This window comes from Andrena cerasifolii, chromosome 15, assembly GCF_050908995.1.
Source record: "Andrena cerasifolii isolate SP2316 chromosome 15, iyAndCera1_principal, whole genome shotgun sequence".
NCBI lineage: Eukaryota > Metazoa > Arthropoda > Insecta > Hymenoptera > Andrenidae > Andrena > Andrena cerasifolii.
In genome coordinates, this window is record NC_135132.1 from 6742686 (window position 1) to 6766248 (window position 23563).

The 23563-nt window shown below is 44.0% G+C and overlaps 4 protein-coding genes across 6 annotated transcripts; 2 read left to right on the top strand and 2 right to left on the bottom strand.

Annotated features, from left to right (window-relative positions):
- Nucleotides 1–11301: 11301 nt before the first annotated feature.
- On the top strand, nt 11302–14368 carry Dila (centrosomal protein dilatory). The gene is made up of 10 exons (XM_076827724.1): nt 11302–11744; nt 11818–11914; nt 11998–12100; nt 12425–12863; nt 12936–13153; nt 13215–13374; nt 13436–13692; nt 13757–13928; nt 13986–14149; nt 14220–14368. The coding sequence occupies exons 1-10, from the start codon at nt 11463–11465 to the stop codon at nt 14356–14358; spliced, it is 2031 nt and encodes a 676-aa protein (XP_076683839.1). The 5' UTR covers nt 11302–11462; the 3' UTR covers nt 14359–14368.
- 128up (GTP-binding protein 128up) lies at nt 14368–17431 on the bottom strand. Its single transcript, XM_076827732.1, has 8 exons — nt 17191–17431; nt 16949–17114; nt 16744–16874; nt 16433–16672; nt 15392–15560; nt 15200–15329; nt 15003–15125; nt 14368–14770 (listed from the first exon to the last, which is right to left on the bottom strand). The coding sequence occupies exons 1-8, from the start codon at nt 17230–17232 to the stop codon at nt 14668–14670; spliced, it is 1104 nt and encodes a 367-aa protein (XP_076683847.1). The 5' UTR covers nt 17233–17431; the 3' UTR covers nt 14368–14667.
- A 1117-nt stretch (nt 17432–18548) lies between these two features.
- Arp8 (Actin-related protein 8) lies at nt 18549–22206 on the top strand. 3 transcript variants are annotated; one of them, XM_076827726.1, is made up of 9 exons: nt 18549–18573; nt 19210–19324; nt 19394–19561; nt 19622–20113; nt 20177–20521; nt 21076–21222; nt 21286–21505; nt 21568–21696; nt 21768–22206. In XM_076827726.1, the coding sequence occupies exons 2-9, from the start codon at nt 19295–19297 to the stop codon at nt 21938–21940; spliced, it is 1704 nt and encodes a 567-aa protein (XP_076683841.1). In that variant the 5' UTR covers nt 18549–18573; nt 19210–19294; the 3' UTR covers nt 21941–22206. The 3 variants fall into 3 exon arrangements, with proteins under 3 accessions (XP_076683841.1, XP_076683840.1, XP_076683842.1); XM_076827725.1 differs by lacking the exon at nt 18549–18573 and adding an exon at nt 18636–18955; XM_076827727.1 differs by lacking the exons at nt 18549–18573; nt 19210–19324 and having other exon boundaries at nt 19420–19561; nt 19619–20113.
- LOC143376941 (uncharacterized) lies at nt 22176–23384 on the bottom strand. Its single transcript, XM_076827745.1, has 5 exons — nt 23235–23384; nt 22778–23168; nt 22573–22708; nt 22444–22500; nt 22176–22381 (listed from the first exon to the last, which is right to left on the bottom strand). Exons 2-5 carry the CDS (start codon nt 23113–23115, stop codon nt 22229–22231), a joined length of 684 nt encoding a protein of 227 aa, XP_076683860.1. The 5' UTR covers nt 23116–23168; nt 23235–23384; the 3' UTR covers nt 22176–22228.
- Between the last annotated feature and the right edge of the window lie 179 nt (nt 23385–23563).

Consider the following 23563-nt stretch of genomic DNA (forward strand, 5'->3'; position numbering starts at 1 on the left):
ACATCCACTCTATTTTCCGCTCCCTTCCCCACATAACCCACTCATTTTTCCATTTCTGCCTCATCCCCCTTAGTCCCTCAAAACTTTGCATTTGCATCGACTAACTGCGCGGCTATGCACCGTTCCCCTTCATCAGCATCGTCATTGTCCCTCCAGAGCCCCTCACAGTAGCTCCATCCTCGTCAGTTCCCTTTATCTTGGTCCCACAGATTCTGTATTGCCCCACCCATGCTCCCAAGTGGTCTCCGTCCCGTTTCTTTAATGCCTTTCATGCTCTCTGTCCCCCTCTTTGCATCACTGCCTCTATTCCTTTCGGCCCCCCTCCTTTGGTCCCTTGGAACCAACGTCTATCTCTGTCTTCATCAGCCAGCCCCGTTTCCTAACCCATCTCCCTCTGGTCTTCTGGTCGTTAGACTCTGTCCTTGTCGGTCTAACCTGATCTGGTGACCTCTCTCTGTCGCTGCATTCATTCCTCTATCCTCTCCCTCGCTCTTATCCCGTATCATCTTTTACCTTTATTTCCTATTTGCACTCTCCCTCTCGCTTCCCTGCGACGCTCTTTCCACCCCTCCCCCCCCCCATGTTCCTCCTCGGCGCATTAAATTGTGCTGATTGATACATTCTCATCGCTGCGCATTTCCTCCTTCCTCCCTGGACAACTGGTTCTGTTTCGCCGGCCTACTTTAGGGGGAATTCGTCTGCCGAACCACTCTGAACCAGTCAAACTGATCGATAAAAGAAAGTAGAGAAAATTCAGAAGCTTGGCAGCAACTGTGTGCTCCTCTACCCGATTTGACGAGTTTGCGGAAAGTGGAGCTAATCAGTTTGGCTTCTTTGAGGCTCAGTTACTACTTCAGTAGTCCCTCATGCGTCTCTGACTCTGTCCTTTCTGTTATGAGGCCCTTCCACATGTAAGCCAAAGTTGAATGTTAGGTTAGAGTAGAACTTCAGACCGTCTCCAACATCATTGGAAACTATCTTGCATTAGAAATTCAATTGCAAAGGAACTGCAGTGTGTAAAATAGTATCTACACTCCCATTAGCTCCCTCTAATCAACCTCTACATCCCGTTTACAAATTTCCGTACAGTTAGGTCTACCACGAGCCCGCATATATTTCACAGGAATACTTGCGAACCAGATGTGCGGCCCATTACCCATAACCTCTAACATTTCTGTAGTCGCTCAAACGGTGAGCAAATTGCTCTGCAGGAACGACAGATCCCTTAAGGTCACTGCTACGCTCACGTGGTTCAAGGACTCCGCGATTATGACCGGTTCAAGATTGACGGGGCCCTGAAGTGTTCAGAAGCGAGAGCTTGTCTCTAGGTCTCAGATAATCCTCCCGATGCAAGCGATCCAACGGGCGATAATCTCGCCCATATATAATTCATAGAACCATAGGGTCGGCTGCGTATAATGCAGTAGTTGACTGCACTATCGACCGTGTGCAACCGTTGCACCGCGTCGCGGCGTCGTGACGTCACAGCCACTAATGCCCGAGTTACATAAACCCCCATTGCGTGCACACTCTCTCTCTCTCCTTCTCGCTCTCCGCCACTCGACTCGTACTCGCCTATCGCCCCCTCTTCCTCTCCCTACGCGCACTTCACGCCGCGGCCTAAGAACTTGCCTCCGGAGCGTCCTAACTCCTTCAGAGGCAAGAAAAAATAGACACCAGATACCAGTCGAAGCCATCCAACGGCAAATTCTCCACGCGCACCCACGTCTCGAGTGTCGGAAAGCATTCCGCAATCAAAATACAGAGCCATCTATGAGAAAGCAGAAGTTTAAGGAAGCTTCACGTTCCGGACACTGTGTCGATGATCGACACACACTTTCTACTGTGAATGAAGTTGAAGTAGCCTACAGGAACAGTCCTCGAAAATCCAAGGCCCGTCAGAGTTTAGTCGAACGATCCGCGAAAGGATTTCACCCGATCCTAATTAGAATCGCCGAACGGCGCGTGATCCTAGACCTGCGGACGCTAATGGATCCACCATTCTGTGTTGGAATCGATTGCAGCTAATGGCCACGCTGGTTCAAGGCAAGCCGCTATAAATTTCTGAGAAGCACGGGCATTTATAGCATGAAAAACCCGCGTGGCACGGCAAGGGTCAACCTGATGCAACATGTACGACGAGGACACGCGAAATGTGAGGTTACCGAGCGGCGTGCAACAGCATTTCCACCGCAAGGTGGAATAAGTGTGGCGTTCCACCGCCAAGTACCTACACACTTTGTCGCTTCAAGTACCGGTTGACAACACGGTCGTCAAGCTATAGCAACATTCTCATTCATTAGGGCGAAACCGTGTCCTTCGTCGAGTCTCCTTCAAGCCATCTTACACACTGGGGAACTGTCTTATAGACGTCCACTTGCCCCCTCTCTCTCTCTCTTGCCTCTTTAATTATACAGGTTGGTATATAGGTAGATATACAGGTTGCAACGAATTCGCGGCTTCAAGAGGTTATGTGACTGGCGTTAACGTGACTATAACTGTGAATGGTGAAAATCGCGAGGGCAATTAGTCAACCTCGCGACGATAATAATCTGTAGGTGCTCGGAGTTATTCTCTAATTATATATCAAGTCGTTTGACTTGTCTGGGTTAGGTGGTACTTTCGCTCGCTTTTTAATTGGTAATATGGTGGTATAGGATCGTTGTATGTGCACGAGGATGATTGTGAAAGGAAAATTGTGATTTGTGAATTGAAAATTGTAGTTTTGTTAAATATTAATTGAGTAATGAATAACGATGGCGAAGTATGTAGTTCTAATTAGTGATCCGGCTTACGGAATTCTACGGTTGGCGAGAGGTTAAGTTTTTGAATTATTTATTTCCGTTGTCTACGCTAATGGTTTTATTAAAATTTAATAAGAACTGTAATATTCAATCCCTTGGATCCACTTTATAAATTTTCACAGGAATAATTGTCAATTTAGCGGGAAACAGAATTCAAGAGCCATATCGAATACTTAATATTTGATTTACCAAAAAGTGGAGAGCAACAGGAATAAGTGGTAAAACTCTTTCTCCTGCCGAATTTGTTGGAATGGACTTTTCCAAAGTTACGAAAATTTGTCACGTTCTACTTGCAAGTCTAGTTGCTTATTAAATGCAAAACGACGCGGTGCAATGATGTGCTTAAGGAAACTCATTATTTCCGCAAAAGGAAAAAGAAAAATTCAAGTGGAAAAGGTCAAATGTAACGACCTCATCGAGCCAGTCGTTTCGTGATATAATTCGAGTCCTGACTTTAAGGCTGGCTCACAGGCCTCGTAAACTTGCACCGTAATTACGCGCGCGCGCGATAAAGCGAGACTTAAAATATACAATGAACCATGACAAACAGTTGAGCAGCACGAACTAGGAACGAGCGATATGCATCAAATATGTTCACTATTTTTCGAATAAAAGCTTCATGAGTGAAATCGCAATCGACTTTCTTTTCATTAAGAACTGGATTAACTAAAAATTGAGGTAGAATCAAGATTCTTAGGGGCATACCAGAATTTTGAAGATATGAAATGTAGTATTGGATTTTTTACTGGGTACTAGTATGTCAGTGACTCTGCACACGATAGAATATTAAATGTATGAAGTATATTTTAGGCATTGAGAGCAAAAACGGACTAACCCACATTCAAAAAATTTTTTTTCCAATTTTATATGATTAGTACAACTTATTAAAATACACTATTGCTACTAACTTAATTTCGCAAAAAATGTGGGTTAGTCTTTTTTGCTCTTAATGCCTAATTTCAAATGGGGTGCTGGAACTGTGATATGACTTTAAATTTAATTTGCCAATCAAATCAGTATAGTGAAGTGTTTGATGTAAAAAGTGGTATTTTTTAAGAACTAGTTTATGTGTTTTTAGAATAAAGACGGTTTTCCTTTTATAGTGGCCAAGTTATCGACGCAAACACGGAACGAAAAATGGAACGTTGCGCTATCTGACAGAGAGTGGCTGACATTGTCAAAGTATATTGGAACGTGAATTTTCATGTGCAGACAAAAAAATGAATTCCCTGTACTACCAACTTTTAAATGAAGTCAGAGTTACTGAAAATCTGAAATCAACTTTGTTAGTGTAATACTAAATCGCACATGTAGTGCCCGATGCTAAATATCCTAAGTTTCATCGATTACCATTTGTTGGCATGTTACGCTCGACATTATCGACTAAGAATCATGGGCGTCCGGGGGGGGGGGGCGGTGCAAAAGGCCCCCCTGGTTTTTGAGAGAAACTGATCTTTATTAAGTTTATACTAAAAAAGAGAATATTTTTAAATTTGTAATTAAATTGGCACTAATAAAATGGGTTAAAAAAAGCAAGAGGGGTATAATTTTCTTTACCATCATCCCAAAGTTTCCCCCCTCCCCTTGAAAAAAAGTCTCCAGACGCCCTTGCTTAAAATTGAAGAAGGCCACAATAACAGACGAGGTATAGACGACGAAGTATAAGATAGACCACGCAATGTAACCACAGACGAGGTATAGAATAGACCTATCAAGCAATGTATTTTTGTGTCGCCGGTTTAGGGGGTCCTAGGACCCCGTTGCTATTTTAGTGTCGCATGCAACGTTACCGGTGAAGTCTCAAAACAGATTGTAACGCTACGCGTGGTAGGAACTAGAATTAAGCACGAGTAAAACTAGTTTATGTTTTGAGAGTCAATGCCCGCGATTTACAAATGTTTCTGTTAGAGTAACAATTTAAAAATCGTCTTATGAACATATTTCGTTCAACGGAAAAGAACGGAGGAAAAAAATAAAACGATATCACATTCGTCTTTTAACCTTGTTGTCCTATTCCGGTTTATTTAACGCAAAACAAATTTATTTAACATACAAATTTATATGAACAACAACATTATTTGTGGAAGACATGCTTTCATGATGTAACGTGGAATACCTCGCAAAGGAATTGTAACTTTGTATATTTCAATAAAATGCTGAAGCAGAGAGGACTTTAATAATTGTGAATAACTCACCAGTTCCAGTATCTCGCTGAAATATTCCAACTTGCACTTATTCTTCCATTTTAACACTATATTCGTATTCTGGGGTTCGGTAGGAACAATCGAACAACATTTTAAGTTACATATTTTATTCTTACATTCTACCATAGTATTGCAAGTTAAAGAAATTCTTATATACGACTAGAATATTTGACAATCGCAGCCATCGGCTCGGATCTCACCGACTACCAGGTCTCACCGCGAGAAGGTTGCTGCGCTTGGAGACCCGTAGAGAGATAGATGGAATTTTTGTGTCGCCGGTTTAGGGGGTCCTAGGACCCCGTTGCTATTTTAGTGTCGCATGCAACGTTACCGGTGAAGTCTCAAAACAGATTGTAACGCTACGCGTGGTAGGAACTAGAATTAAGCACGAGTAAAACTAGTTTATGTTTTGAGAGTCAATGCCCGCGATTTACAAATGTTTCTGTTAGAGTAACAATTTAAAAATCGTCTTATGAACATATTTCGTTCAACGGAAAAGAACGGAGGAAAAAAATAAAACGATATCACATTCGTCTTTTAACCTTGTTGTCCTATTCCGGTTTATTTAACGCAAAACAAATTTATTTAACATACAAATTTATATGAACAACAACATTATTTGTGGAAGACATGCTTTCATGATGTAACGTGGAATACCTCGCAAAGGAATTGTAACTTTGTATATTTCAATAAAATGCTGAAGCAGAGAGGACTTTAATAATTGTGAAAAACTCACCAGTTCCAGTATCTCGCTGAAATATTCCAACTTGCACTTATTCTTCCATTTTAACACTATATTCGTATTCTGGGGTTCGGTAGGAACAATCGAACAACATTTTAAGTTACATATTTTATTCTTACATTCTACCATAGTATTGCAAGTTAAAGAAATTCTTATATACGACTAGAATATTTGACAATCGCAGCCATCATCTCGGATCTCACCGACTACCAGGTCTCACCGCGAGAAGGTTGCTGCGCTTGGAGACCCGTAGAGAGATAGATGGAATTTTTGTGTCGCCGGTTTAGGGGGTCCTAGGACCCCGTTGCTATTTTAGTGTCGCATGCAACGTTACCGGTGAAGTCTCAAAACAGATTGTAACGCTACGCGTGGTAGGAACTAGAATTAAGCACGAGTAAAACTAGTTTATGTTTTGAGAGTCAATGCCCGCGATTTACAAATGTTTCTGTTAGAGTAACAATTTAAAAATCGCCTTATGAACATATTTCGTTCAACGGAAAAGAACGGAGGAAAAAAATAAAACGATATCACATTCGTCTTTTAACCTTGTTGTCCTATTCCGGTTTATTTAACGCAAAACAAATTTATTTAACATACAAATTTATATGAACAACAACATTATTTGTGGAAGACATGCTTTCATGATGTAACGTGGAATACCTCGCAAAGGAATTGTAACTTTGTATATTTCAATAAAATGCTGAAGCAGAGAGGACTTTAAAAATTGTGAAAAACTCACCAGTTCCAGTATCTCGCTGAAATATTCCAACTTGCACTTATTCTTCCATTTTAACACTATATTCGTATTCTGGGGTTCGGTAGGAACAATCGAACAACATTTTAAGTTACATATTTTATTCTTACATTCTACCATAGTATTGCAAGTTAAAGAAATTCTTATATACGACTAGAATATTTGACAATCGCAGCCATCGGCTCGGATCTCACCGACTATCAGGTCTCACCGCGAGGAGAATGCTGCGCTTGGAGACCCGTAGAGAGATAGATGGAATCAAAGTTCCATCGATCTCCCTGTACATGAAGCCTACTAAACCAAAGAGATGGATGGAAACAAAGTTCCATCGATCCCTTCGGTTTAGATATAGAATCTAGGGAACTGCCAAGCAATCACTCGATTAAAAGAAATTCAGGAAAGAAGGAAAGGCGAAGGGTAAGCGTGAAACAAGTATTGCACGGCGCAGTTCCTACCACCCTGCTGTCCAAGTCGAAAGGGAAAAGCGCTCGGCGCCTCCCAGACGATTCCTGTTGCTCCGATGCGACTCGTCAGGAGCAAACACTTGACCTGACTCAAGCCGTCCAACACGGAGATTGGGTAATCGAACCGGGTGACTTACGCAGGCAGTGTACCAAAAGGTGCACCCCCTACGCCCGAAACTTTTCCCTTTGGACAAGAACACCAAGGGATGAAACTGATCCACCCATACCGATTCCATGCTCAGTCACTTGCTTCCGCAAACGGAAGCAGCGGTAACCTCCTCATCGCAGATGAGGAGCCAATAAACGAACATCAAAGTTAATGATTTAGTGACTGCTTGGCAATTTTACATGGGACCTTAAATACTTCATACTATAATAAATTAGCCTAGGCTTCCTTAGATATCTTCTTTCACTATCACTTTTCACTATCACTTTTCACTATCACTTTTCACTATCACTTTTCACTATCACTTTTCACTATCACTTTTCACTATCACTTTTCACTATCACTTTTCACTATCACTTTTCACTATCACTTTTCACTATCACTTTTCACTATCACTTTTCACTATCACTTTTCACTATCACTTTTCACTATCACTTTTCACTATCACTTTTCACTATCACTTTTCACTATCACTTTTCACTATCACTTTTCACTATCACTTTTCACTATCACTTTTCACTATCACTTTTCACTATCACTTTTCACTATCACTTTTCACTATCACTTTTCACTATCACTTTTCACTATCACTTTTCACTATCACTTTTCACTATCACTTTTCACTATCACTTTTCACTATCACTTTTCACTATCACTTTTCACTATCACTTTTCACTATCACTTTTCACTATCACTTTTCACTATCACTTTTCACTATCACTTTTCACTATCACTTTTCACTATCACTTTTCACTATCACTTTTCACTATCACTTTTCACTATCACTTTTCACTATCACTTTTCACTATCACTTTTCACTATCACTTTTCACTATCACTTTTCACTATCACTTTTCACTATCACTTTTCACTATCACTTTTCACTATCACTTTTCACTATCACTTTTCACTATCACTTTTCACTATCACTTTTCACTATCACTTTTCACTATCACTTTTCACTATCACTTTTCACTATCACTTTTCACTATCACTTTTCACTATCACTTTTTAAATATATCGTGTTATTAACTCCATTCCCCGAGTAACGGTGAACCTGAAAAGCTGAACCAATCAACTACTATATGTTAGTAACGGTGTGGTCGGCCTGGAAAGAAATTAAGGAAAAGCTTATTGAGTTGGAGACGATCGAGATAATTTCGACCAACAGTAGAGCACGCACGAGCATGCAAAACCACCGCAGAGATAAGTACTTGAAGGAAAGAGCAGAGAATGTAGACCCATCGATGAGATGCATGACAGAGTGACAGAAGTCACAAAAAACCATCGAAGACATAGACGAGATGAAATGAATCAGGGAAAACCATCGAAGACATCGACGAGATGATATGAATCAGGGAAAACCATCGAAGACATCGACGAGATCAAATGAATCAGAGAAAACCATCGAAGAAATTCACGAAAATGAAATAAATCATTTAAACCCATCGAAGAAATGCATCAAATAAAATAAATCATGCAAACCAATCGAAGAAATACACAAAATAGAACGACTCGCGCAAAATTCTCGAAAGTATGCATGGAAATAGGACAGATGATGGAAAACGACCGAAGAAATCAGATTTGACATTCGCAAAACAATAAAATTTTAAATGACTTACCGAACTCCAAAATTTCATCAGCACCAAGCGAATAAACGAACCCAGGCCAGAGGGGCGAGAGGCTGGCGGAAGAACCAGGGTTGAAATCCTGACCAGGTCCCCAGCAAGTTCAGCAGTTCCGAATGGTCCACGTGGCTTGGCAGCTCCGGGTGGAGGGGGAGGAAGAACCAGGTCCCCAGGAAGTCCAGTGGATCTAGGTGGCTCGGCAGCTCCAGGGGGGAGGGGGAGGAAGAACCAGGGTTGAAGCCCTGACCAGGTCCCCAGGAAGTCCAGTGGATCCAGGTGGTTCGGCAGCTCCAGGGTTCCCGGAGGTCCTTCAAACCCGGAGGACCGACGACGACTGAGTACATGAAGATCTGTGAGCTCCTTATGTAGACTTCGAGGAATGATGTCCCCCGATCAAAACAAGGTCGACGGTTAATTACTGTTGGAAATTACTCCGCAGAGGTTGAAAATAAATGTTATTGTATAGATAGACAATACACAGTGTGTCCACGTATTAATGTTAGTTGGTTATATATAAAAGTATACAAGAAAAAAGAAACTTTAAGAGACGGAACGCGATCTGCACGGTTTGGTCACAATTTTCAGACTGGCTACGGTCGTCACCTTATGCCCCGGTCAAGACCCTTCGCCCCTCTTCTCCAGAAAAAGAGAAACGCAGCCCCTTAGTTCTAACACTGAGACTCGTTGAACTCCAACAGTTACAATTGCGAAATCCAGCGAATTCTTCGGCAAAAATGGATTTTCGGCTAAAATATCCATTCCAGTGGCTATTGCTGTGACAAATAATGTTAACAACATTTACACTAACCGCCCAGTATAAATTATTATTAACTATAATCGATAGAACTCGAGATATCAAGCAATTTGTAACATTTGGCCTTGGATTTGCAAATGATTTTCTGCGCCGACTGAATTCTCTTTTATTCTCAATGTTTAATCGTTCGATACATTAATGTTAATGCTTGTACATATCACGTAGTATTATTTATAATGTATAAATACGTTTTAGTTGAACTTAGTGTAAGTGAATAGTTGCAGGAATATTTGGAGAAATATGAGTGAGATACTTGTTTCTCACCCTTAGTTACTAACATCGGCGAAGTATAGGCTAAAACGATAGACCTATCACCTTATGGGAATTCGCGTTCACATCACTAACACGTAGAGGCACGGTACTCTATGAAACACTTTTTGGCAGGCACAGGCACTGACTCTACAATCGCATTGCACACGATTACAAAATCATTTTCTGTTTTTAAACATCCATCAGTTTCTGAAAAAGTCTTCTAAGTAACGGGTATATCTGAATGGAATCCTGTTAAATTAAAAGGCCTCCCACATGGTCCAGTAATCGATGAAATTGATGCGCGAATTGAGAAATCACGAGATAATATGCACTATGCCATGCACACACTTCACTGAACCGATGAATTTCTCAGGGCTAGACAAACTTTTATTTCACAATGCGGGTTTCAAAAGTAACTCGATTTGCAGTTGCATCCATGCACCACAAGACACTCATGCATCATGCAACTTTCTGCGAGACTTTTAAAATTAGATTTTACTGTAAATTTCAGTGTTGGCGGTAAACTAATATTAGGGGCAAATGGAATCCAATTATTATTACTTCACTGGAATGATTAAACAGTGCATTAGAAACTTGTGGGAATATCAGTAACAGCGTGAATTTTTAATACTTTTTTCGGCGTACGATACGTGAAAGGGTTCGCAAGGGTACGCAAAATGGATTTTCGGAGAGAAACCCGCGTGAGTCGTTGACCAACCGAGCCAAAGCATACCGTAACAAAAGCCTACCCTCTTATGTCAAACTCTCTCTCTAAACAAGTCACACGTATACAAGTACGCGCAACACCTTTCAGCATTTCAACACATTTCAGAGTAGTTGCTGAGTTGGACGCTGTTCATGAACAGAGGTCGCTAAATTCAGTCCTGAAATTATGGGTCGGTAACACAGATTGGGTGGCGACACGAAGTCCTATAAGGTGATGGGTCTATTCTATACCTCGTCTGTGATGTAACTTTGTATCACACGCTCGGGTGGACTAGCGAGCCTCCTTATCATTTTCGTGTCGCACCCAACGTTATCGATTCAGTCTAAAATTAGATTACAATGCTACGAGTGGTAAGAATTAAAATTAAATGTTACCGAAAACATTTAAGCATCGACGAAGTATACCTGGTCTGTGGCACGGTGATTATTTGTTTTAAGAGGTTAGCCCTATATTGCGTCGGTAAGGTAGGGAATGACATTAAAATGACAAAAAATTATGTTCTGAATCGCCGAAAATCCTCCTCCAAACATTTCTATGCAAAATGAAAATATTTGTAAAATGTTATCCGAATCAGAGCATGGACGTTTTCGGAAATTTAGCCGGGCCCCTATCGTAGGCAATCCCAACATATGGTCCCAGGGGTGGATTTGTGTATAGGGTAAATTGGCTGCAAACTTTGGGCGATAGAAATTGAAAAAGATTTAAACTCACAAGCTTACTACACTCGTCAAATCTCCGCTTCCCTCCTACATTGCCCCATGGTTAGTTTGGAAACAGCTGCCGGCTGTTTCGCATTCGTCACGTTGGTGTTGCCATGGCGACCGTAACACGTAAACGCATTATAAAATAACAGCCAGGAATCCCAGGCAGAAACGTTCGGCACGTAATCGAAAGCGCGAGGATCGAGTATGATCAACATCAGCCACCCGAAGATACACGGGAAACCCCCCGTCAACAGACCCTCTCCCGCAAAAGATCAGCATGCTTCAATGAAGCAGCATGGAATCGCAGTGGAGAGTACCGTCCCCAAAAACGGATATATCGACAGTAACGCGGCGGAGGCGGAGAAAGCAGACTACAATCAAAACATCATCGAATCGACCACCTGCTCGTTCGAGCAACTCTGTAGCATGATTAGCGACCTGGAGAAGAACATTACCAGCGGAATGCCTGAGCTGGATCGGTTGCAGGTTCGAGGCAGGACATGTCGCTAGGTCTGCCGTACCGAGGAGAGAAATTTACCTCTGTGTCTGTCCACTGTAGCTAGAGCCGGAGAGAGACGACTCGAGAGGGAAGCATGGATCGAATGGGGGGACGACTTACGACGACATAATGTCCTTTTTAGCGAAACTCGAAGAGGGTACCTGGCAGCAATTTTATTGGTATATTAGAGTCTTCGTCGGCTATTTCTCTCGTCTATATTAATCCCTTTGAACCCGACAGGTTCCCTGGACGAGACGAAGGTGAACGTGCCCGAGGTAGACGCCGCGATGCTTCAGGAGATGCTCAGTAATTCCCAAGCGTTGCCTTGCATTGGCTACGACAGGTGAGAAATCTGCGCTCGAGTATCCAGAGGTGGATTCGGAGATTTCGCGCACCTAGGCTAACAAGCACCCCTTTTCGTGAAATATTAATATTCCTAATTTAAGAAAGTTGAGACGATTTTAAAAATAATTCCATGTGGCAACTCACTTTATTGCTAATTTGCTAGATGAAGAACGAAGTGAATTATTTTTAAAGTCTCTGCGTTCAAACCTTTTTCAATTTATTTCGCGGGAAATTCGCAGCCTACTTAGCCTCCATACAAATCCACCCTTGCATGTATCGTATATATATCCGGCGACCCTGTGAAAGTCTCTTTCGTGTCCAGCATTGTCGAAGTGGAAAATGCGCCTCTCGCGTTTAAAGAGGATCTGATCACCGCGCGGCTGCAGCTGGAAGAAAAGAGCGCGGCTGTAACGCTTCTGAAGGAGCAGCTAAAGTCCGAGAGGAAGCTGGCGTGCGAGAAGCTGGAGGCTCAGCGGAAGAGCAACGCGTCCAAGTCGCAGGCGCAGGAGGACAAGTACAAAGTTATCGTGAAGAGACACCAGAAGTTCATCGAGCAGCTGATCTCGGAGAAGACCGATCTGACCGAGAAGTGCAACTCGCTCGCCGAGAGGGTCAAGGAGATCGAGATGAAGATGCAGAGGGACTTGAAGGCCGCCGCGGACAGGCACTCGGTGGAGTTGCAGAGGGCGAAAGAGCACTACGCCGCGGCTGAGAAGATCAAGAGGGAGCGGTGGATAGAGGCTAGAACGACGAGGATCAAGGTCTCTGTCGCGAAGGGAGCTCTGTTCATGGCTGTGTTAAGCAAACCTCTAGACCTTCGATAACGCTTTAAGGAGATGACGGTGAAGGGTCTGGAGCCCGAGCTGCGGCAGATGATGGGGCAGCACGCCGAGGAGGTTCAGAACCTGAGGAACGTGCACATGAAGGAGCTGCAGGACGCGGAATTGCGGATAATACGCCGGTCGAACCAGCAGCTGGAGCAACTGCGACTGGAGCTCTCGGCCAGCCACGAAAGGATGTTGGCTAGCGAGAAGAATATCTTGTGGACCAGGTGCAGGGCGATCTTTACAACCACGTTCTAAGAACGATTTTTAAAGCTCAGGCTTCTTCAGGTACAAGGAGAAGTTGGCGGAGCAGGAGAGTCAGTTTAAAGAGCGAGAAATACAGCTCGTGGGCGAGATGCAGTGCGACAGGGAGAAGTTTGGTAAAGAACAAGCGAAGCGGGACGTTGAAAGGGAAGCCGCGTCGCAGCGGATGCACCTGCAGTATCAGGTAGAATTGGGATTGGAAGCTTGCCGGTGTAAGTGTCGATCTAAGAGGCCTGGGGTTTTAGCAACAAGCGGAGGCTCTGAGGCAACAGCACTCCGCTGAGAAGAAGACTCTGCAGGAGTCACTGAAGGCAGAATGGGAGGCTTGGCTGGCAGACTACAAGAGGCAACAGAGTCAGAAGGTTGGGCAAGCAGAGAGCAGGATACGAGACGAGTGTAGGAGAGAAAGGGATCGACAGATCGAGCTGGCCATCGAACGCCTCGAGAAAGATTCCAGGGACTCGAAGCTGAGCCTTCAGCAGAATTTCGATTGCAAACTGAGGTAGCTAAAGTGGCTGTAAGGCGCTAAATTCGTGTGATTCCCTGGTACAGCCTCGTTGTTCTAGATCTTTGAGAGAGAAGCTCGAGACGGACTTGCAAACTGCGATCGATAACGAACAGTTTCATAAAGGTAAGTCAATGCAAGCGAAGGAAAAGCTCGACAGAGCGGAAGCTGAATTGCAGAAGCTGGAGAACAGACTGCAGGAGTGTGTGTCCGACTTGAGGAATGCAAATGAGGTAGAGTATCGCGCGAACGCTTCTCAGAGGATCCGGGATAAGAGGAAAGAGTTTCAGGTGATCGAACGGTTAAGCGAAGAACGGGACAGCGCTAAGAAATTGGCGAGGAAAGAAATCGAAGCGGAGAAAAGGGAACTCGAGGAGAAGATCGCCTCGCTTTACCAAGAGATCACTCAAAATAATGCAAGCAAAGACACCTCGATGGCTCAGCTGCATAGCAGGTCCTATATCAATTTCTGCCGAGTACGATTGCTTCTTCTGCTTATATTCGTAATTGCTTTTGCGTTTCAGAATTAAACTGATCATGACGCAGAAGGTTCTAACGATAAAGAACCTCACCAAAGACTTAAACGACACGAAGTCCAAGTGCGAACACTTGGAGAAGTTAGTGGATCAACAAAGAAGGGAGTATATCTTGAAGGGCGTATAACGCGATGCGTTTCGGTTATGAGTTTTATTCTTTCTTCCTTGTGCGCTCAGTTTCATGCAGAAGACAGTGTCCTCGAACGTTTGCGCAGCTTTTAAGTAATTTATACACGATAGAAAACTAATTTCCAACCACTCATTCGTACTTACATTCCTCCGATACGTGTAACGAGAGGCTTCTCGTGTTGCTTTTGCCGCGCATTCGGTGTTAAAATGAAAACGTTGCGTGTTCGTAACAAGCAGAGGGGAAACCGATCGAGTGCCGATATCCTTAATCGTAAAAGATCGTTTTCGTGCGGAACTTCGAGTAGAATTACACTTTCTTCACAATCTGCACTACGTCCTCGTCGCACAGCACGTGATCCTTCCCTACTTTTTGCGGCTGATGCTTGACGGACTGTCCCCACACAAGAGCGCTGAAAGCAATCAATGAAACAACGTTTTAGAGCCAGTAGAAGCCCCGTTTCACACATTCACGGCACGGCCCCGTTTTCGCGGTAAAAAATGCGAAGATCATATAGAAGCTTTCCGTCTATGCGGCGACGGCAAGTGTGAAAGATCTCGTTCCTTTTACCGTATAAACGGTGCCGTGCCGCAAATGTGTGAAACGCGCTAACGATTTAATTCCAAGCCAGAAAGGAACCTTACTATTTAAACTCCTTCGCAATGGACCGATGAAGTTTATTGCAGAAATCCTCGACGGTTCGCTTCTCTCGGTTCAACACCACAGGAGAACTGTAATCCGGAAGCTGGCCCTTCGGTTTGGTATAGCTGCGGCATAACACAGCAGACTAATTAAATCGAGAATACGTATATAAGCGAGGTCGATCGTTCCGGGGACTTACATTCTGACCAGCTGCAGATAGTCCCACATTTTTTCCAGCAGATCGTCGAAGTTCCATTTGTGATGAGCAGAAATAGGCACACAGTGCGGTATTTTGTAAATAATGTCTAACTCCTCGATACTGATCTGATCTGAAGCCGAGAAGAGAGACTTAGCTCCAGGTTGTCATCGGGAAATCGAACCGAATAATTACCTATTTTGTTGAGCAAGTAAATACACGGTACGTAAACGCGATTCCCCTCGATAACGTCGATGAGATCGTCGGAAGTGGCGTCGTATCTCAAAGTGATATCCGCGTTGTGGATTCTGTACTCGGACAGGATGGTTTTAACAGTTTCTAAGTCGAGCTCCGACTGCAGGCACTGAAGATAAACGAAAGCTAGCGACGTAACGCCGAACAAGCCGAATCGCGCGTTAGCCCGAGAGCTGGCTACATAGGGGTCAACGTGACTCAATGCAGTCGGACGGTTAAACGGGTAAAATTTCTAGCGCAATAACGTCATTCTTGCAGTTCTGAAATTTCATATACTTATTGTTTACGCATTTAACCCCTGGGCCTACAGCATCGAGTGAGACTCGTGGTCTCCCGATCGGGTCAAAGATGGAAAGCACGAGCGCGACTCGTGGTACGTCGATCGGGCGAAACGTAACCACCAAGGGTCAGGCTCGAGGTTAGTAAATACTACGACTCAACTTTTCGCCGATGTCTTTTCATCTCAGTTATTACTGGCCGCATACACGTGTATTTACTTTGTTGCAACTGCGTAACGGAACTCAGACGTGTGCGATTGACAACTTCGGACGCTGAGCCGAACCGTGAAATAGCTCGACGCGTGGCTCGCCGCTGGTCCTGATTTGGTGCCGGCGGTCGGAATTTAAACGGTAGGCCAAGGGGTTAACGAATGATATGCAAAATGGCAGACCTCCAAGTGGAGGATAAGACCTTGGCAGACGTCGATGAGAAGCGCGATAGGTGGCTTGCGCGCTAGTGCAAGGAAGAAGTATACATCTGTTTCTCCCTTGCACTAGTGGGACCGCCGCCGCAGCGAGCCGCGCATTGGAAGTCCCAGCTTTAGTTCCCCGGACTGACGCGGCAGACCAGCGATTTCGTGTTCGGCAACACTAATCCAACATTTTTAAATAAGAACTGTGACTGCATTGAGTCACGTTTGACCCTTATGTAGCCAGCTCCTAGACTATGTAGTTTTATTCATTGTTCCCGTTACTCAATTACCGTGGTCTGAAAATTCACGCCACCTTTATCCTTCTTTCTGAAGGTAATGTTTGGCGGCTGCTTGTTCAATCGCAGCCCGAAGCCTTCCAATTCGTGCTCGATCAACCTTTTGTGTCCGAGTGGTTTCAATACATCCAGAACGATGAATATTAAACTACAGGTTCTCGCGACCGCTATAACTTGTCTTCCGCGACCTTTACCGTCTTTGGCACCTTCTATGATACCTGGAAGATCCAGCAGCTGAAAGAGAAGAGGAATATTCACGAAAGTGCTCGGTACGCATTCCTACGTAAGGAGACGAGTCAAGGGACCTGTATCTTCGCGCCCTTGTACTTTATACACCCTGGAACAGTAGTGAGGGTCGTGAATTCGTAGGCCGCTACTTCCGAGTAGACCCCGGCCAGGGTGCTCAGTAGCGTAGATTTACCCACGGATGGGAAGCCTGCAATTGTCATCGAAACAAAGTTAAAAAGGGCTGGCTCGCTATAGTTTAAGACTCTGTATTCCGACGCGTACCGACAAACCCTATTCTAGCATCGCCAGTCTTAGCCACCTCGAAGCCCTGCTCGCCGCCGCCTCCGCCGCCTTTGGGGGTTATAAGCTCCCTCCTCAGTTTGGCCAGCTTGGCTTTCAACAAGCCCAAGTGACCGGAGGTGGCTTTGTTCTTCTGAGTGCGAGCCATCTGTTGAAAAAAGGATCTTGCGAATAAATGCGCGCAAGGTAATTGTGGATGATTCCGGCGACAGAAGAAAGGTTACCTCGGCTTCGATAGAAGCTATTTTCTCCAGTATCGTGCTCATCTTGGATTAACGAAGTTCCAGCGACGCTCTTTAATATAAATATGTTCGAGATACGTCCTTACTGAGATCTCTCACTTTCTTCCATCACAGATTTCCGTGCGAATAATTCGCTACGCACTCTTCCACGTGCTAACAAGTTAAAAGCACATGTTACCCGCAGATCGAAGCGACAGAATGGCCCTGTAATTTTTAGCCGCGAAACAAGCCTCTGACTTAAAGCTAGTTCTCAAATATTTAATTTAACGCACATAAAATGAAAAAGGAGATATAAAACCGAGAAGAAGGGGACGGTGGAGAATGAAGACGGAAGACAAAATAAAGATACACATAGGAAATACGGTTAAACAAGTAGACGGAAAGACTGATATGTAATGTAATGTGATATAGAACCTAGAAGGGGCTGTGAGATAATAAGTATTGAATAGAATGTTGGAGCTGCGATAATAGCGAAGAAAAAGAAATATTTCTTTCTCGATGCTTTTATCGTTGGTCATCTATGTAGTCGTCTCGCTCTGATCGTTTATCGCAGCTCCAACATAAACGTACCCTTAGAAAGGGAGGGTAGTTATAGTGGGGATGGGAACAGGGCGCAATGTGGGGAATTATGAAAAAGAATTGGTGGACGAATGAATGTGATAAAATAATTGTATTTAGAAATAAGTATAAGAGACTAGATTATAGGTTGTTGGGCAGAATAAGTTTGTGGGGTTATTTCCCCACTCTACATTACTATGAATGAGTGCAGCGTGAATTCGGCGTACAGTAGGATTCTGACTCAAAAGAAATGACTCGTGGTTTTAGGAGGTAGAAATAATGAAAATATATATTTTATCATTTACAAACTAATACTCAAGACGCTATACGTGGCGTTCCTTTTACATCTCTATATAGCGTTCTCTAGAATCTTCTTCTTCAATGGTCAACCCCGTCTATCTAGGTGGTAAACCTGACGTGGCGACGGCGTGCTTCGCACGTCGCTAGGCTGGGCGCCACAAATTATGACTTGGAATGCCATCTTACAGACTGTAAATTAACCTGTAAGAAAACAATAAACCTAAACCTAAAGCGGTTCCGAAGCTCTGGCTTTAAATATCCGAGGGAAACTCGGTCGGATTTAATTCGTTTAATTATGATTCGATGGAATGTTTTATCAGCAGTTGCAAATGCAATTCGGGACTCGATTAAATCGGATGCAAACGTTGGCACTGCAACTTTGACTCGACTATAGCGAATAATAATGAATTATAATGAATAATATGAATTAATGAAATACCAATGTGTCTGGGTTAAACAAAAAGGTTATTACATTCGAGGAGCTCAGGCTCAGAGGAAATGCAATAGGTACTCCTTTTCTGGAAAAACTTTTTTGCACCGTAAATTTATATTCATCGAAAGCGCGTATCAAATAACAGGCCAAAATATCAATTTTGAGTTTAGGAATCTATCCATTGAAAAGCTATATTATAGACTCGGAAATTTGAACATATTTTCTAACCTCTAATGTGACCAACTACTTAAGTATATTTACGTATTTATATACCGTAACACGATAATTCTTCTAAAAAGTAAAACAGCAATGCTCGAATTCAATGTGAGAGGTGTTTGGAAAATTTTTAATCGATGCATAAGATCTGCGACGCAAGGCGGCCGCAAAAATATCTAAATAAATCAAACCTAACCTCATTTATCTTTCTAAAACCTACATATTGAAAAAATAAACACAGTGGGTATTTAAATACATAATATATAGAAAAACATTTCTTTTCGAAATCTAAAAAACGGTATTTTTACAAAATACTTTTATTAATTTTTAAAAACAGCCATCTCTCGCCTCAAAACGAAAACATTCCTAACCTCAAAATTGGTATCGCTAAACTCTATTTCGACTCAAATAAAAGGTTTCCCAGAGGAAAAGTTACACATATTGCAATTGCTTTCGTTAATCCGTGACAATAGCATTTCATTTATAAATTTCAGATTTCATTTCCAAATCGGGGACCTGATGGACGAAAGAAGCGTGTAAGCTCGCAGTTTGTAAAGTAGCACAAGGGCCCACGTAATCATGCCAGTGTTTCAAGAATCATGCGCCGAGGTAATGTTCGAATGCCTATATCAAACAACCAAGCTGGCGCGACTGTGACGAGTGCCATTTAAATTTCAGCAAATCCAGGCGCAGACGATCGTCATCATCCACCCTGGCTCGATGTATCTCAGAATGGGTCGAGCGTCCGACCTGAATCCGTGCACTATATTGAACGCCGTTGCGAGGAGACGCTTATTCGGAGGCTTAGAGTACAAAGACAGTTTGCTACCACCCACCGTCCCACGAGTAAGCTCTCGCGTCGTCAACGTCCCGCCAAAGATGTCTCATTCCTGTTATTTTTAGTAGACGAAAGAGCTGACACAGGCAATGGAAGAATCTCGCCTCCAAGTGTCCCACACCTTGCAGTCCTGCCTTCAGTCGGACGGCAGGAGGAGGTACGCTACGCCTCCTCAGCAAATCGCCGCTTTCAATCGGAGATCGAACCCGGAGGTGTCGTCGCCTTGCAGCGTGGAATGGATAAGGACCGACAAGGATATAGTCGTCGGCGACGACATATTATCGCTGAACCCAGAGGATAATTTCAACGTCCACTTCCCGTACAAGAGAGGAGAGCTTAACGTACACTCGTCGCCCGGCGGCAGCTTGCGAGCCGTCATGGCTGACTTGAAGACTATTTGGGAGTACGTGCTCGCGGAGAAGATGGATATCCCTCTGAGGGACTTGAAGCATTACAGAGCCGTCCTCATTATACCGGACATCTACAACAGGCAGTACCTGAAGGAACTAACGACGCTGATGCTCTGCGACATTGGGTTCGGAGCCTGCTTTCTGCTACAGGTTGGTAGATGTCGAGGGAAAGTTTGAAGATGCGAGGTGCGAACTGTTTTGATTCTTCGGCAGGATCACGTGGCAGCCACGTTCGGCGCGGGCTTAGGGTACGCGTGCGTCGTTGACGTGGGCGATCAGAAAACGTCAGTATCTTGCGTGGAGGATGGGATCTCCCACAGAAACACCAGAGTGCGCATGGATTACGGGGGAGGAGATATCACACAGACGTTCTTTTGGCTGCTTCAGAAATGCGCCTTCCCGTACAAAAGCTGCGAGCCTGCTAACAAGCTCGACGCGCTACTGTTGAACCAACTGAAAAAAGACTTCTGTCACGTCGATTTAAACATATGCGGCTCCCAGGAAAAGACGTTCGTCGTTAGGAAGCCCAAGCAACAAACGGAGAAGTATACTCTTCAGGTATAGCCTCCTCCACGGTATCGTAGATCGATTAAGGAACGCTGGTTTAGGACCCTGAAAACACGGTGATTTTTAAGAATTATTTCCTCAACAAATATAAAGCGAATCTTTCCAAAACTTTAAGGGTGTTTTACTGTATATTCAAGTAAAGAAGTTCAAGTTTAGAAAACGTGGTTTCGAGAAAAACGCGATTAAAGTTTTCGACCGTATACCTATATCTGCGCGACACGCATCTGTTACGTCAGCTGTATCTATGAAGCTTCTTCGAATTTCTGTCTGCAACTTTGGGAATAAGAATTAGAAAATAAAAAAAAATCGATTTTTTCAGCGTCCTAAACCAGATTTATGGGCTAAAAACAGCAAAATTTAGGATTTTTTTAAAGAAACTATCATTTCGATTGATCTGAAATTTGAACCATGTTTTTATGCATCCTTGAAGAAGTTGCAGTTCTTTGTATTCATATTTAATAATTAATATACGAGTGTAGCTCTGTCCTGGTTCATCTGAAATAAAAAATTCGACTAAATTTAAGTTAACTGAGTGTTCCCCTTAGGTCGGCGACGAATGTTTAGTAGCGCCGCTGAGTTTGTTTCAACCGGAGTTATTCAAGGTGACTGGGACTCATACCGTGCACATACAGAAGAGATCGATGGGGGACCCGGAAGATCCGCACGATGAGAACTACTTACGGGAAACGAGCGTAAGTACGCGGAACGCCTTCGTCTACTTACATTCCCACCACTGTTAGGTTACTTTCCCGTAGAGGAGAGGCATGAAAGAGAACCTGGAGCAAACGTCCGAGATGCAGGAAGAAGCGATCGCTCCAACGGCCGGAGCGGAAGAAGAGGTAGTCGTGGATGCCGTTGACTCGGCTCCGATTACCTTGTCGAATCGCGATCTCGATGCACCGCGTGACTTCGTGGTGGGCCCCCAGCAGCTTCTGGGCCTGGATCACGCTGTGCTGCAGAGTATCGATCGTTGCCGTACGTGTCTAATTGATCGCGATTGAAGCGGGTAAGGTGAATTTATCGTTCCTGTTTTACAGCCACGGAAGATTTGAAGCGGAAGATGTACAGCTGCGTACTCGTCGTCGGCTCGGGCATGAAGTTCCAAGGTATTGGAATGTGGCTGCACAATCGGATCTCTCTTCAAATTCCCTACATGTACAGAGCTGGTACGTGTACTTGTGTACTGTACTCTTCATCCAGCGACAGATATCGAAGTGTTGCTTTCTATTCATTGCAGAGCAACTCGACATCATTACGCAACCTAAGGAAATGGATCCCGGCATGACAGCGTGGAAGGGTGCCGCGATATTGAGTTGCTTAGAGTCCGCCCAGGAATTGTGGATCGGGCGGCAAGAGTGGGAACGTATCGGTGTCCGAGTGTTGAGAGAGAGAGCGCCGTTCATGTGGTGAAGTTTCAAGGAACCAAAGAGTATTATGAGGCCGTTCGTCCGAGCAACGGCGTCAATCAACCCTCGTCAACTCAATTTTTTTCCCGTTAATCTCTTAAGAAAAATCTGACGAATTTTCTCGAGTTACATCCGCGAAGTTTTTCGGGGACGAGCGGCCTCAATGTAATTCGAAAGAAACATCTCTCCCGCGCATCTCGTCCACTTGTACGAGTGCGCATATAAAATTCAGGGCTTCGTTTTAAAAATATAAATATCAGTTTTACTATACATGTACAGTTCTCATAGTATCTCATAACATATCCATCAACCTAACTTTAGACTTATCATTCCTGTGAAGCACGGCAATGTCGGCTTCGACCAAAAAATTTACGAAATCAAAGACGTTCGGCGTGACGTCCACGTACAAATCATTTCCACCCTTCCGGTATGCGGACGTCAGTGACTAAAAACGTATGTATCTAACTGTATTCTCAAAAGAATCTCACCGAGGCATTCGATACTTACCGCTAAGAAGTCTTTGAAGTCCTGGTTCTCCGGGAAAAGCGTGTCCACCACGATGAACTATGAACATAAGCGGAACTGCAATAAACGAAATGCACGCGAAGCGCTATTGAACTTGCGCATTTGTTATACCAGATCCTCCTTCACGTCCTGGAACATCTTTTTCGCTATGAGATGCTCCTTGGCGTAGGTTGTATTCGCTACCAACTCAGCAGCGCCCGTGCAAGCTTCCTTCATCTTCTCGAGGCCCATCTTCTTCTTCTCCAAGCTGGAACAAACATAGCGGATGCTACACGATCAAAGCGGAGTGCTCCGACACGCCTATCTCTCTACGCACTAGGATATGTCTTCGTTAATGTCCTCAAGGTGTGCCTTGGTCTTCTCAAAAAGCTGCTGCGCGTTCCGCACTTCCTCCTCCAGCTCTCTCAAAGCTTCGACGTGCAGGTCGGAGGTTTCCGGGACAGGGTAATCTCTGGGCACCTCCTTCAGGACTTGATTCAGTAAACACTGGCGCATCCTCTGTTGCTTGCTCTGTGTTTCCTCGGGGGTAACGGATCTGCTCACAGCGACTGGACCGCTGTTCAATATCACAGCTACCAGATCATCTAATTCTTGCTGGCGCTCTCTTTGCGTGTCTTGCAGCGCTGCAAACGCATCCTCCAAAGTGTACTCCATCTCTCTACTTTCAGAGCGACAGAGCTAGAGCTGTTCGATAATAAGTCTTGGACCTAGAATGCATAGTGCAAGTAGAAATTAGACTCCACGTTAACCATACGCAGATAAATAAAGCTTACCTGAAGACAGTGAATTGGTAAATTCTGTGGTTGTAAGGACAAACGCTGTATGTCACATGTTTCCGGGGTTCACAGCGATTAATTGCAGTGAATGGAGGGGGAAACACCTACAGGAGTGATGGTAATGTGTGCGTGAATTGGCGCCAACGCGAAGCCAGCCACGGCCAATCAGTGTTGCCAGAAAATAGGTTGTCGACGCTGATTGGCCGCAGCTGGCTTCGCGTTGGCGCTGGCGTCAGTTCATGCACACATTACCATCACTCCTGTAGGTGTTTCCCCCTCCATTCACTGCAATTAATCGCTGTTAACCCTGCATGTTTCCACTTTCG